We start from the raw sequence: 13,254 nt of genomic DNA on the forward strand, positions 1-13,254 counted from the left end.
CATATGGGATTCCTCTCTTTTTGTTTTATGTGAGTGCTGGTATGATGAGGTTTCCTCCCGAAAGACACCTTGATATGATTCAATAACATTATGTTAAAGTGAGTGGGGTACGCCAATCCTTTAAGTACTCACCTGTGGTGGCGAATACCCTTTTTGGTCGCACCACTTATCCATTAACATTACACTTTCATTTACCTGTCCCACACAAAGTATATCCCTCTGGTTTTTATTCCATGTTCTCCTGACTGATGTGATTGGATGAGTTGTCCTGAAGACATAAGTAAAGGATAGTATATTTTCTTAATCTCATTTCTTCTTAGTATTTTATAAACCATCATGATTCCATAGAGTAGCGCCACAAGAAGAGCAGTTTTTTGTCTATATAACAGGAAGTAACAGAGGTTAACTAGACACCGTGTGAGTGCCATGGCAATTTGTCAAAATAGGTGAGAAAATTGCCAAGCAAACCTTTTTATTTACCCTTTGAGTGCAAATGTTGCTGTGAGAGATCCTCAAAATATCTGTTTAAAATGCCAGCGCCTCTCAAAGCGACTATTTTGGGTGCAATATGTATCTACACAGCAACGTTGACACTCAAAGGTTTAATAATCTGTTATGACTATACTTATACCATGCATCAGTGAAATTACTTTCTTTAAAGTTCTATGCTTCAGGATTAGTAAGAACATGCATAAATAATATCGTTGTATCCTTCAAACAAAGTTTGCCCATTAAACGTTTAATATAAGGAGTACAGTAGTGCCTACAGTAACTCCTAAATAATGGTGCAAAAGGAGATAATGGGAGTGAGTAAATACCCACATATATTTGAGGGGAAAATAGATTTTCTCATAACCATTAAATAAGTCCACATATATCACACAAATAAAAGACAACAGTGCAAAGTAATTGCGTTCACGTTTATTGCCATTGAACATACACCCATATGTCAGACTCAAACATATGAGCATACATACTCTGTGTAATGTCCCCTGAACTTAGCAGGCAGTGTTCTAGGTGTGGGTCTACTTGAGCAAGTACTGCTTTGTTCTGGGAGACTCCTTTCACCAAACAAGGCACAAGTATGGGACATTCATCGAAGAGGAACTGGGCAAACAATCCCTTTTTCTGCCAAGGCACTGCAGTAGCAAGGAGCGGTTCCATGTATTATAAAATTCTGCCCTATGGCTGCTCTGTTCCTTTTGTGGCTTGGAAATTAAAGAATTGCTAAGCCGTGTTTAGTCTTGGCATATACTGTATGTGCAATGTATTCAATTACAGACAAAGTTCAGTATATTCTACTATACCCAGCAGTGGCACTAAGGCACATCTTTGGTCCAAATGTTTAGAAGGCAGACACAAGAGAGGAGACGGCACAGAGGGGAAGTAGTACTACCGATATGTCAGGGGGGGGGGGGGGGGAGAGTGGACAGTTGAAAAAAAACCACACAGAACAAGGAAAATGGAATTATAGCTACAGACTTAAACAAGTACAGTATATCTGAATAGCCACTTAGGAGATATGAATATTAATTTTGGTCATATGTTAAAGTAGATGGGTACAAAACCCTGCCCCATCTTCATTACCCTGATATCCATCCAGGGCAGAGGGAGACAGTCTTCTTATAGACTTGTGTTCTGAGTGAACGCAGCTTGAGCCAGACTTCCTGTCTATTCTGAGGAAAAGATCTTATGTAGGGGTAAAGGGCTTACTTTCAGAGTAAGGGGTCTGTCCATATTTACAGTTATGTCTTCTTGATGTTGGAGCAACTTGGAACACATTGCACAGCAATGTACAACAGCCCCCAAATAACACTGATAGTACAAATTAATTTTCAGAAAGGGGCATCCTGCACCCTCTAATATGACGTTGATCAAAGTCTTGAATGATCCAACCCCCTTTTTTATTTAGCATAATATCACTCTGTAACTACTACTCATGTTGCTCATTCATTTCCATGTCTGATACAAGGATGTTCTTTTCAGCCGATTCCCCTGGGTCGGTACTGGTGCGACTGTATCTGGCACTCTCAAAGGCTCCTTGCTCAGCCGCAAGCTTCCTGCGTCGGTAAAGGTAGATGAGGACAACGACTAAGATGCAAAGGGCAAATGTGGACAATACTACAACTGCCACTGCTGTGCTGTGCGGTGGTAGAACTATGAAGATAAAAGGATAATACAATATTATAGAGTATATACTGTATTTGTCATTTACATCAAAAACTCACACTACAGCCTATTTTAGTCAGCAACCATTTAAACTACCAACATGTATTTGGAGTGGGGCAGGAAACTAGATTACCCAGAACAATGCAAGCAAACACTGGGTGAACATACAAACTACACACCAATGGTCTTGGTCAGTAATTGAACTAATGAGCTCTATGATGTGAGACCACAATGCGGACCACTGTGTCACTGCTTTGTCCAACATATTTAGATTTACCTAGAACAATTAAGATATTATTATAGTCTGAATATGCATTGTAAATAAATTAATAATTACTTATCTATACATGTTTGCTTGTTACTGGTGAGGATCATTACATTGTAGTAATTACATAATCTCATTTTCATGAGAGGCCAGGCATAATCATAGATCATAATTAGAAATCCTTGAATTTGTGGGCCATCTCTGTAGCCTTACTGAGAGATGGGGCTGTTTACTAGTCAACCATGCTGTTGAATGGCACCAAACACATGGCCTGATTCAAGTTTAAAAGTAAAGAAAAAAAAAAAGCAAGCTAGGAAAAACAATGCTGCACTAAAGGTGGGGCAGATGTAAGGTGTAGAGAAATTTAGATTTGGGTGGGGTATGTTCAAACTAAAATCTAAATTGCAATGATAAAATAAAGCTATGTTTTTGGGTTACATGAAAAGCAGGTAGTATTTACCCTGTACAAAGTTAGGTTTTTTTTTTTTGTTGCTTTATATACAAACATGTATCAGACCCACATTCACCAGCTCTATCAGGCTTTTTGGGCTGCAGCCAATGCAGTCCCTAGTTTTTTTTGCATATGTGTTAATCCTCCTCTGTTAAGTTTGGAGCCATAGTGGCTTTTAAATATAACTTTGTATATTTTCGGGATAGTGCTCCATATTAAACAAAATCATGACGTCACTATCATTTTAGAAAGCATCAGCTTTGGTTTAGTTTGTAAGATGGTCATTAATTAAATCTAATTGATACTTACCAGATCTGTCAAATTTGGCTTCTTCTACTACTTCAAGAAGAAAAAAGCAAAAAAAGGAGAAAAAAGCAAGAAAGAACATTATTCATCGCTACTAATAGGATCACGCACTGTGCATTTAATCTTCACTTATTTAGAACATAAAAGTCATATTAATGTCTAAAGACTGTCCAGTCTGATTGCCAAACATAATACAGATGCTGGGTACACATTAGACAATGTGTACCCAGAGCGATATTGGCAGCAATGGGACCCGACAGGGTAGCTGGCATCAGCAAGTGCATGCAAACTTGCTGATGCTGGGTGCAGTGCAACCATTCCGCAGTATGGCTCTTGCTAGGGATATCATTCTGTGGGTCTTCATGCACAGACGATGGAGGGCACACACCGTTAACGATGCATACACACTAGATATACACAATGTCATTATGATATGTCGATATTATGCGTATCACATAAAAAACGTCTAGTGTGTACAGACCTTTACCTGAGTCCTACTGTCAGATTTTCAGTGGAACCAATCATTAAACAAGTGGTTCCCAAACTGTGTGCCTAGGCACCCTGGGGTGCCTCAGGACACTTGCAGGGGTGCCTTGGGTTGGTGGACCAAGATCAATTCATATTATTTAAGGTCAATGTACCAGGCAAAACCAATGCATATGTGGACAAACAGAAGCAAATCCTGTGCCTCACCAGATAACTGTGACATAGAAACACAATGCACTTAATTTAATATATTTTTTCTGAATTTCTCGATAAGAAGCATTTGGCCTAGGGGTTCCTTCAAAATATTTTGATGCTCTAGGGTTCCATGATTCAAAAAAGTTTGGGAACCACTGCATTAACCATTGAACTCAGATCCTGCTCAAAGGGTTAAACCAGTGCAGGCTTGTCTATCCTATATGAGCTATATTACCAGCTACAAGACACAACCCCACACACAGCTCTCCGTTCTCCACATCTCTGGCTTGCTGATGTAAATAGCTTACCTCTTGATAATTTGCATATAACACCTTTGCTGATATTGGTGCAGGAGCCCAGACTCCAGACTCCATTGCTGCCTTCGATCCAATAACAGGAATTTGGGCTCAACAGGCTGGGTCCGGAGTCATGCTGTCCCCAGTTGGAGTAATTTACTGGTGTGTTATCGTTCCATAGAAGGGAACCTTCTGCAATACATGAGGACAACAGGACATGTTTTCAACTTATGCTGTTAAGTTTTACCTCCCGTTTAATTTCTACACTCCATTGGGCAAATAACTAACCACATAGATTTTGAAACATGCACAGCTTTCCTCTCCATTAATGACAGAAAAAGTTGGCAGAAGATAGCACTACAGTATACTGTCATTTGCATTGTTCTGTAAACCTAGGGCACAGATTTCCGGGTGTTGGCCGGTGGGTTGTGGTGGCCTTATTTACTTTTGCTGTCATGGCCACTGTATTTGGCCTGCACACACTGAGTCTGATTCAGAGTTAGATACAATGCACATGTCCTCTGCTGCCAGATTTAGGACCTTATTCTGATTGACTCCCAAGGCTGCAAATCTAGCAGCCTTGGGAGTCCATCAGACACCGCCCTCCCCCCACCTCGCTCGCACGACCCCCCGAACGGCTACGAATGGATGATTTACATAATCATCCATCGCAGACAGGGAGAAATCATTTGATGGTTGCCAACCATCAAATGATTTCTCCAGCACTCGCAGTTCAGAGACACCTATATAGTGACTTTAAACTGCAGGCGTCCTGTGCGAGGACAAGGCAGACAGCTGAGATCCGGTGATGTCAGCTGCCGGCCCCCGCATGTCCGCCACCGCTTCATTAGCCTGGGAACGCCAAGTGTTCTCATGCCATGAAACGCTGGGTGTTCCCATATGCTAATGGAGCTGCCCGGCTCACCCACCTTTCTCCGTGTAGGACTGAACGGATCTGAATAAGGTCCTTACTACCTAACACTGTAACTGTCATCATTAGTATCTACACTCATTCCGGGGGTGGGGGGGGGGGGGGGGGTGATGACACCCCTATGATCACAGAAGTCTGTATGCACATCTACTACATAGATCTTCTGTGTTGCTGTGCAGTAACCCCCTCCCCCCAAAATCTCCCATTTCGTGGTCAAAACGTCGTGGCCACACACAGAGCAAACCATGCGCACCCGTGCCCCACATGCGCAATCTGCTCTCTCCGTATTCGGCTTACTAGATGCACTAAGAAGCATAGTGTCCCAGTTTTACACATAGAGATTCAAACCTTTAATACTGAAAGACATGCCAAGCCAAGCTCCTCGGGATTGGCTCTCATACGTCTGCAGATGTTCCCAAACAAAAAGGTTTTCTGTCTCATCCACGATAGTCAGAACCTCTCCACCAACTGCAAGACAACAAACAGCAATTCAGCATTCACTTACTTTATTAAACAACTAGTTAAAAGCATGTGCAATGTACTTTCACTTTGAGCTGTGACCGTTTTTACTTTCACTTTTAGCGATGCCAGCTTTTAGCCCACAAACTATCCACCACACCCCCAGTCCCTATCTGCTCCCACCTCCAATCTTTCTTCACAGCTACCTCTCTCCATCCAGCAAGTTTAAAACAGATTAGTGTCCCTACTAATATTGCTTCAACTTTCTCTTATGATATCTTTTAACACACAAAGGAGTAATTTTGTCTATCGAGAGGCCTCTATTGGTCGATGGCGGTACTCCACCTCATAGAGGTGAGGATAGATAGAGATAGAGTAATATTTTACATCTAGTCTACGAAAATGTAACAACTGTATTTCATTCCTTTTCAAGCAAGCAAATGAGAATCTGGATGTTCTGAACACTATGGGGTAAATTTACTAAATATACTGTTTATTATTTTTTAGGATGCAACAGAGAAATGATAAACAAAATGTGATCTATTTTGATGGCCAATTTTACCCAAATAAGCTTATCATTGTCTCAGCACTCAGTATCTAATGTTTTTGAATAAAAAGTCCATACTCTTTTAAGAGGTTGGTCCCCGGAATGGTATCAGCTGGTTTATTTGTGAAGTTAGGTGTGCGAATAGTTAAGGTTCCACAGCCATAAGCCCTGTACACATGCATCAATATTTCCCGATTTTCTATTCGATTTTACTCATAGAAGCAAAATCGAATCCTAAACTAAATCGAATGGTTTTTGTGTCACTTTCGATCAACATTTGATTCGATGTGCGCTCCCGTTTTCACAAAATCGAACAGAAAAATCTACTGTGCAGCCGAGGAAATATCGAATTCGATCTAGTAAATCGAATGTGTACAATGTACCATGAATGTATATCGAATTCAATATCTAATGCAAAAGTACAAATCTAATGCGAAATCTAATGGAAAGATCTAATGCCAGATCTAATAGAAAATCAAATCTAACATCGAATCAAAAGCAAATCGATGTGTGTGTATGCAGGGCTATATTCACTGTGTTCTAGCATTGGGCTAGATTTAAAGATGTGTAAATCTCTGATGTATTGAATCTGCATATGAGGGGTCTGTACTGCACATGTGTAGACACCTGTCTGCGACAACAGGCACAATGCCTCACAAAACCACAGCTGCTGTGGGGCAGTGAAGGAGTGGGCATGGCAAGTGTACCAGAAAACAGATGAACAATGTTCATACATCCAATGCTATGCCTTCTGCCGCATCTGCTGATCACAGGAGCTGGAAGGAGTGGTTTATTTACACAAGATGACTACTGTGTCCATTTCTGAATCAGGCCCATTCTAAGGTGTGTTTTTATTTATTTGTTGTTCATGGACCTAACTGCATTTGTAATGAAAGACACCAGAAGCATGGCATGGCATACTCTATGAAGATATTAAAGCTGAGATGATTAGATTCCCTCATATAAAACAGAATCTTAAAGCAAGACTGTGGGGCAGATCTAACAACGAGTGATATTCTTGTTATCACTCCTGAATGCTAAACAGCGCTCCAGTCAATCAGCTCCTAACTGATGTGTTTAAAATATGACAGGAGGTGATTGGCTGGAGCACGGTTTAACATACATAACGAGTGATAACAAGAATATTGCTCATTGTTTAATATGCCTTATATATAGGACCATTCAGTGGTGTCACTTTGGAGTGTGTGATCTCCGAGGGCTGACACCAAAATGTCAATTCCTCCTCATTGGCAGGTGCTGTGTGTTGCACGGTGACATTATTGTGCAGCATTCAACTCCTGTCACAGTGCATGAGCTAGCAGTGCAGCCTGGCAACTCTCTGTGGGAAGCCCAGCATCTCCACGAATGTTAGCCATGTCCTGGGAGTAATGAAAACGGGATGTACCGCAAGACCACACCCCCTTCCCGAGAGGTCCTGCCCCATCTTGAGCACTTTTCAATGCACTGGGTGTCACTGAACCCAGTTACGCACCTGGATCTATTTACTGATATTGTCATCATGAACATTGTATAAACAGATATCTAACGTTTTATTGCAATAATAATACTACATCTTGCCAGCATTTGTAATCAACTGAGGACTGAATACCTTTCTGGCACCTCTTGGCGGCATCCTTTTGGCCCACGCTGACCTCCATGTGGAACGAGTAGCAATAGTCCCGGAATGGGATCCAAGCTGAGTCAGTTAGCGAGTTAGGGCAGCTGCTGTTCAGGCTCCATTTATGTGGTTTGGAAGGTTCTGCCCAAGTGAATGTAATTATAGGTCAGTAGAATGATGGAGACATTAAGAAATAATAAAAAGAAACAAAAGATAGAGATGCAAGACTGTAGACATGTGACCAGTGTTTCTAAAGCTCGGGTTACATCCGTTTCCACAACTTATAATCACAACTAGGACAGCATAGAACGTATATACTGTGCACAATGTATGGCATTGTTTGGATTTGTCTGTTGGGTTTAATCATATGCACATATTTATGAGTTTTGTGTCTCTACCCATTTCTTTATTATCATTTATTTATTCAGTTACATGTTATATTTTTCTTTTTTCTATATAGGTTTTGTACTAGATGCATATTTTTCATTATACTTCCAGTAGCAGTATTACTGGTCCCTCGGGACTGCCTTTGTCATCTTGTCTTGGATACACCTGTATACGTGCCATGCCGTAGAGCCAATGTATTGCTACATTTAGATTTAGCTATACCCGGTTTTCTTGTATTAGATGCATTGAGCATAGTAATCATCCTTTTTATAGTTGGATAGTGTCCAGTATCGCCAGCCAGCTTATTTTCATAATGTTGTAGCTACACACACACACGTACCTTTACTCTGATTGTTGACATTAATTCACCCTTCTTGCCTTTTTATATGTTTATACATGCTTTACTGACGTAACTATATTTATATTGATTAAACCATGCCCCAAGGTTGCTGGGCAGGGCCGGCGCCACCACTAGGCAAATCTAGGCATTTGCCTAGGGCGCCGGCCACTGGAGGGCGGTATTTCGCCCCCCTTGCCGCCCGGGTACCTGTCCTGCGGCGTATATGTACGTAAAAGCTGGCGGCGGGGGGTCCCTGCAGTCAATAAGAAATAACGAGCGCTGGTCCTGCCCTAAGATCCTCCAACTATGGAAAAACGTCTTCGCCTTAGCGGCGAAAGTTTTACACCACTCGATCCCACTATCCCCCGAACTAGCACTGCTCCATATCTACCCGAACAATCTACCCAACACTTGTCATTATGTACTGGGTCATATCCTAATAGCCACCAGAGCTGCAATAGCACAAAACTGGAAAACTCCCTCACCCCCATCTCTCACCAAAATCATTAGAAAGATCCATCACGCTTTCCAGATGGAAACTATAGGACTACCATACTCTCTTAGGGCCAATTCTCCCCTAACCAAATGGGCTAGCTGGCTCAACTACTCCACCTCAAGTGAGGGAGCTAACCTGCTACTGGAAACCGATTAATATTGTGCGATTGTAAGTTATTGCTGTAATCTCCTTGTAATTTAAGAATGTTATCTCGATGTATAATTATCACTATGACGCTATGTACCTGGACTTCCCCCCCCCCCTTGTTCTCCCCCCCCCTCCCCTTTTTCTATTTTTCTGTACCCCATCCCCTTCCGTGTTTATCGGAACAAAATTCTTAATAAAAACTATTGAAAGTAAAAGAAATAACGAGCGCTATCCGCCGGGCTATGCGGAACCGCTTCTGTTTTGGAAACACTGGCCGCAGTATCCTATGGGATCTCTTTTATTTCAACTTTACTGTGTAATATGGTATGCATTTTAAGCAGCAATGTGTTATTCTTTGTGTTAAAAGTCAAGTGCTCTTCAATGTTAAAAATTGTGGTCTAGTAGTGTGATATATAGCCACACCTGCACCTCAGATATTCATTTACATTGGCTGCTACTCTACTACTATACATATAAATAGGGAATTAGCAGCTTTCTTATTTATGGTGAGTACCTTTATATTTTTCAAACACATGAAAAGAAGACAGGAAAATGCCCTGTTTTTCCGAAATCTATATAATAAAACATTGAGACGAACATCAAACCATCGAGGAGAATGGATGCCAGAACTCCATAAACCACAACCCTTACAAAACAAGCCTATACATATTATGCAGTTACCCAGCTGAAGGCACAAAAGACTCACTAGTGTTGAAGTTACAGATAGCTCCAGGTAATTTGTGATCACAATTCACCGTGCTCCATGTGCCCTGAGCATCCATGTATACACAGCCACTCATGTATTGGGGCTCCCCATCCTTCCAGTTGGTGTATGACAATCCATCATCTGTTACCCAAGAGTAAGACCGGGCACCCTACAAGAGTCAAAGACAATAAGAAATTAATAACGTTTTAGTGTGGGTACACAATGGATGACATTTGTACCCAGCAACATCCTGCTAGGTGGCGGGGTGTCAGCATTAGCAAGTACATAAACACTTGCAGATGACAGACATGATGGGGGGGGGGGGGGGGGGGGGGGGGGGGCATTCCCCATAATGGTTCTTGCTTACTGTATTTCTTAGAATTATTTCTAGCACTTTTATATAAAGCCCCGTGAGTTTTACATTTAATAGACAATGCAGAATGCCCAACCTCCTCATTTGACAGCCCAATCCATAAAGGGTTTTTCTGTCCAGTGGCAGCCAAAGTCAGATATGCCTGTTGGAAGGGGTCAAGGATACTAGTCAAGGTTCCATTGCGAGTCTCGCACAGCAGGCGGGCATCTGACCAAGTCATTGGTTTCTGCAGAATCAGGAAGGAACTGTTCCTGTAATAGAGGGTGGTGCTGGGTGGAAATGGAAACGGCTCTGATGGTGGGGTTAGAGAAGGCACTGCAAAAAAGAATAACATATCTGGTTACATAATAAAGCCATACAATTTTAGAGGCTGGTGTAGAGTTGCACAACAGTCAGTTTTGTGGACAGCGCTTGTGTATTTTTACGGTACTTGTGTACTAGCACAGCGCCCCGATAATTAGTTGCCCGATTTTTTAATTGAATCGCATGTCATACACCCGATGGCATGCGATGCGACGCGATTTTAACTCATATTCGATATTTAATTGTATAAGCACCCTAATGGGTGCTTACAATGCTTAAATGCACCCCCACGCCACCCCCCAAGTATAAACCTGAACCCGAAGCGTGGCGAGCGCAGCGAGCCCACGAGGGGCGGCGGTACACATCCTATGACCTTTTCATACCCCCACTATCCACGTCGGCGTGGAGTTGAGAATAGAAAGTGTGGCAAGCGCAGCGTGGCGAGCCTCGCGAGGGGACGCGGATTCCTGTGAAGCCCGTGAGGGGACACGGATACCTGTGAAGGTATCCGCGTCCGCTCGCCACGCTTCGGGCTCGGTGGCTCGCTGCGCTCGCCACACTTTCTATTCTCAACTCCACGCCGACGTGGATAGTGGGGGTATGAAAAGGTCGTAGGACGCGTACCGCCGCCCCTCGCGGGCTCGCTGCGCTCGCCACACTTCAGGTTCACGTTTATACTTGGGGGTGGCGTGGGGGTGCATTTAACCATTGTAACCACCCATTAGGGTGCTTATACAATTTATAATCGCATCGCATTGTATGCCATATACAATGGCATACAATTTTAAAATTGTATGCCATTGTACAACATCGGCCGATATCGCGTCGCATCGCATACCATCGCATGCGATATGGTCTGCGATGCGATGGGCGCCGTGCTAGTACACAAGTACCGTTTTTACACTTTGCATGTTCCTGGGCTTGGCTTGTGCACCTACAGGCGTCAGAGTCATATAGGCAATTCAGTCGCATCTCCATTTGTGAATGAAGAGGCCGGTCTGCTTGTTAAGCTGTGTTCATGCATAATGATGATGTACAGATGTGTCCTCATACATTTTTGCTGAAGTTATGACAAACAGCACACCAGGTCCTGTGAGATTCCGCTTGCACCAAGCATCTTCTTAGCATCTTTTCTGCCCGAAAAGGCAATCTGGATATTGTGCTGATTCATTTGATATGTAATAGTGCCCATACACGGCTCGATGAACTCTGTACTTTTTATACTAAATTGCATTGTATCTACATATGATGTGATCTAGTACTAAAAGTATGGGCTGCACAGAGTTTCGATGTGATGTGCGATGTGATATGCGCAATCGCAACTTTTTATCCATGCCAAGATCCATTGTGCTTCGTATACAGACATAAGGGTCTATTCATGAAGCAGTTGAAAAGAGTGGAGAAGTGAGCCAGGGGAGAAGTTGCCAATGGCAATCAGCTTTGAGGTAACATTTATCAATTGCCTTCTAGAAAATTTTACAGTGCAGCTGATTGGTTGCCATGGACATCTTTTCAACTCTTTTCACTGCTTTTCACACACAGATATACAAGTGTTGTATATCAAATTAATCAACAGTTTCCCTTTTCTCCTTAGTTCCATCTCAGTTCGAACAAGATGCATTTTCAGGCAAAAAGATGCTCAGTGCCAGCAGAGTCGCATTAGACTTGTAGGCTCATTCCCCACAGCCATCTTGTTATGCATGGCATATTGAGGGTGGATGTATGAGGATACATCAGTATATGAAGCCAAGCCTAGGGATTGGGGTAGTCTAGTCACATGTGAGATGTGTGGAACTCTGCATGTGGAAAAATATCCACATTTTGTGCTGGGCATGCAATGCGGGTGCAATTACGGATGGATTTTCATTCGTCTCGGGGTCGTACCATTGCTCTATTGTATCGCACAACCAGCTCTCACCTTTGCTTATCTGGCAGATGTACCCGTATTTTTCCAGACACAATTTGTCATCCCATCGTCCGGTGAACTGAGGAGGAGGTCCATGCCAGATCGCAGCACAGCTAATCTGCAGATACACGCTATTAGATTTGCAGGTTATCTGGATAATATTCTGATGAGGTTGTATCATCATATATCCAAAATGTATCTCTTTGTCCCCTGTCAGTGTCTTAAGGTGCCCATACACGTACCAATTACCCGGTACTTTTTGTGCTAAAATAGCATAGTTGTGCATGTGTTGTGCATGGGATGCGATGCTATTTTAGCACAAAAAGTACTGGGTAATTGGTACGTGTATGGGCACCTTTAGATGTAGAATTTACATCAGTACTGCTCCACATTCATAGAGCTGAAGGTGTAACCCTGATCACCATGGAACCGGAATCATGACAGATTGACTCTAGGTTGACCGTCATTAGGTCAACCACTAATGGTTTACAGTGGGTAGGAAGACACCTTCAAACGGTTAACATACTCAAGAAGGTCAACACAAGCAAAAGGTCGACACGAGTTTCATGTTTTTCTGGTTTATATCGACTTTGTTCATTCGTTACTATCAACTTGGGCGTGGAGGAAGAATTGAATAGTGTGCCGAGTGCAGGGAGGCACCGTGCCCGAAGCGTGGTGAGCGCACGCGGTACACTTATAGGGTGCCCATATCGACACAGACACAAACCATGAAAACTTGTGTCCACCTTTTCAGTGTCAACCATGTCTATGTTGACCTTTTGCTTGTGTCAGTCTTCTGTCAATTTCGACCATGAGTATGTCAACCATTTAAAGGTGGCGACCTACCCACTGTCAACCATTACTGCTCGACCT

General features: G+C 42.6%; 1 protein-coding gene across 2 annotated transcripts in view; it reads right to left on the reverse strand.

Moving 5' to 3' along the window:
• Window positions 1-899: 899 nt before the first annotated feature.
• MRC2 (mannose receptor C-type 2) overlaps window positions 900-13,254 on the reverse strand; it is a 76,852-nt gene continuing 64,497 nt past the window's right edge. The window contains exons 23-30 of one of the 2 annotated variants that reach the window (XM_083147500.1): window positions 12,394-12,499; window positions 10,249-10,487; window positions 9,800-9,968; window positions 7,715-7,864; window positions 5,448-5,567; window positions 4,181-4,360; window positions 3,195-3,221; window positions 900-2,157 (exon numbers count right to left, since the gene is read on the reverse strand). In XM_083147500.1, the coding sequence (XP_083003626.1) occupies window positions 1,934-2,157; window positions 3,195-3,221; window positions 4,181-4,360; window positions 5,448-5,567; window positions 7,715-7,864; window positions 9,800-9,968; window positions 10,249-10,487; window positions 12,394-12,499 (1,215 nt within the window). In that variant the 3' untranslated portion in view covers window positions 900-1,933. Of the gene's footprint in view, window positions 2,158-3,194; window positions 3,225-4,180; window positions 4,361-5,447; window positions 5,568-7,714; window positions 7,865-9,799; window positions 9,969-10,248; window positions 10,488-12,393; window positions 12,500-13,254 lie in introns of both variants that reach the window. The other variant, XM_083147499.1, reaches the window with a different exon arrangement.

The sequence above is a fragment of the Crinia signifera genome, chromosome 6 (assembly GCF_055691185.1).
Source record: "Crinia signifera chromosome 6, ASM5569118v1, whole genome shotgun sequence".
NCBI lineage: Eukaryota > Metazoa > Chordata > Amphibia > Anura > Myobatrachidae > Crinia > Crinia signifera.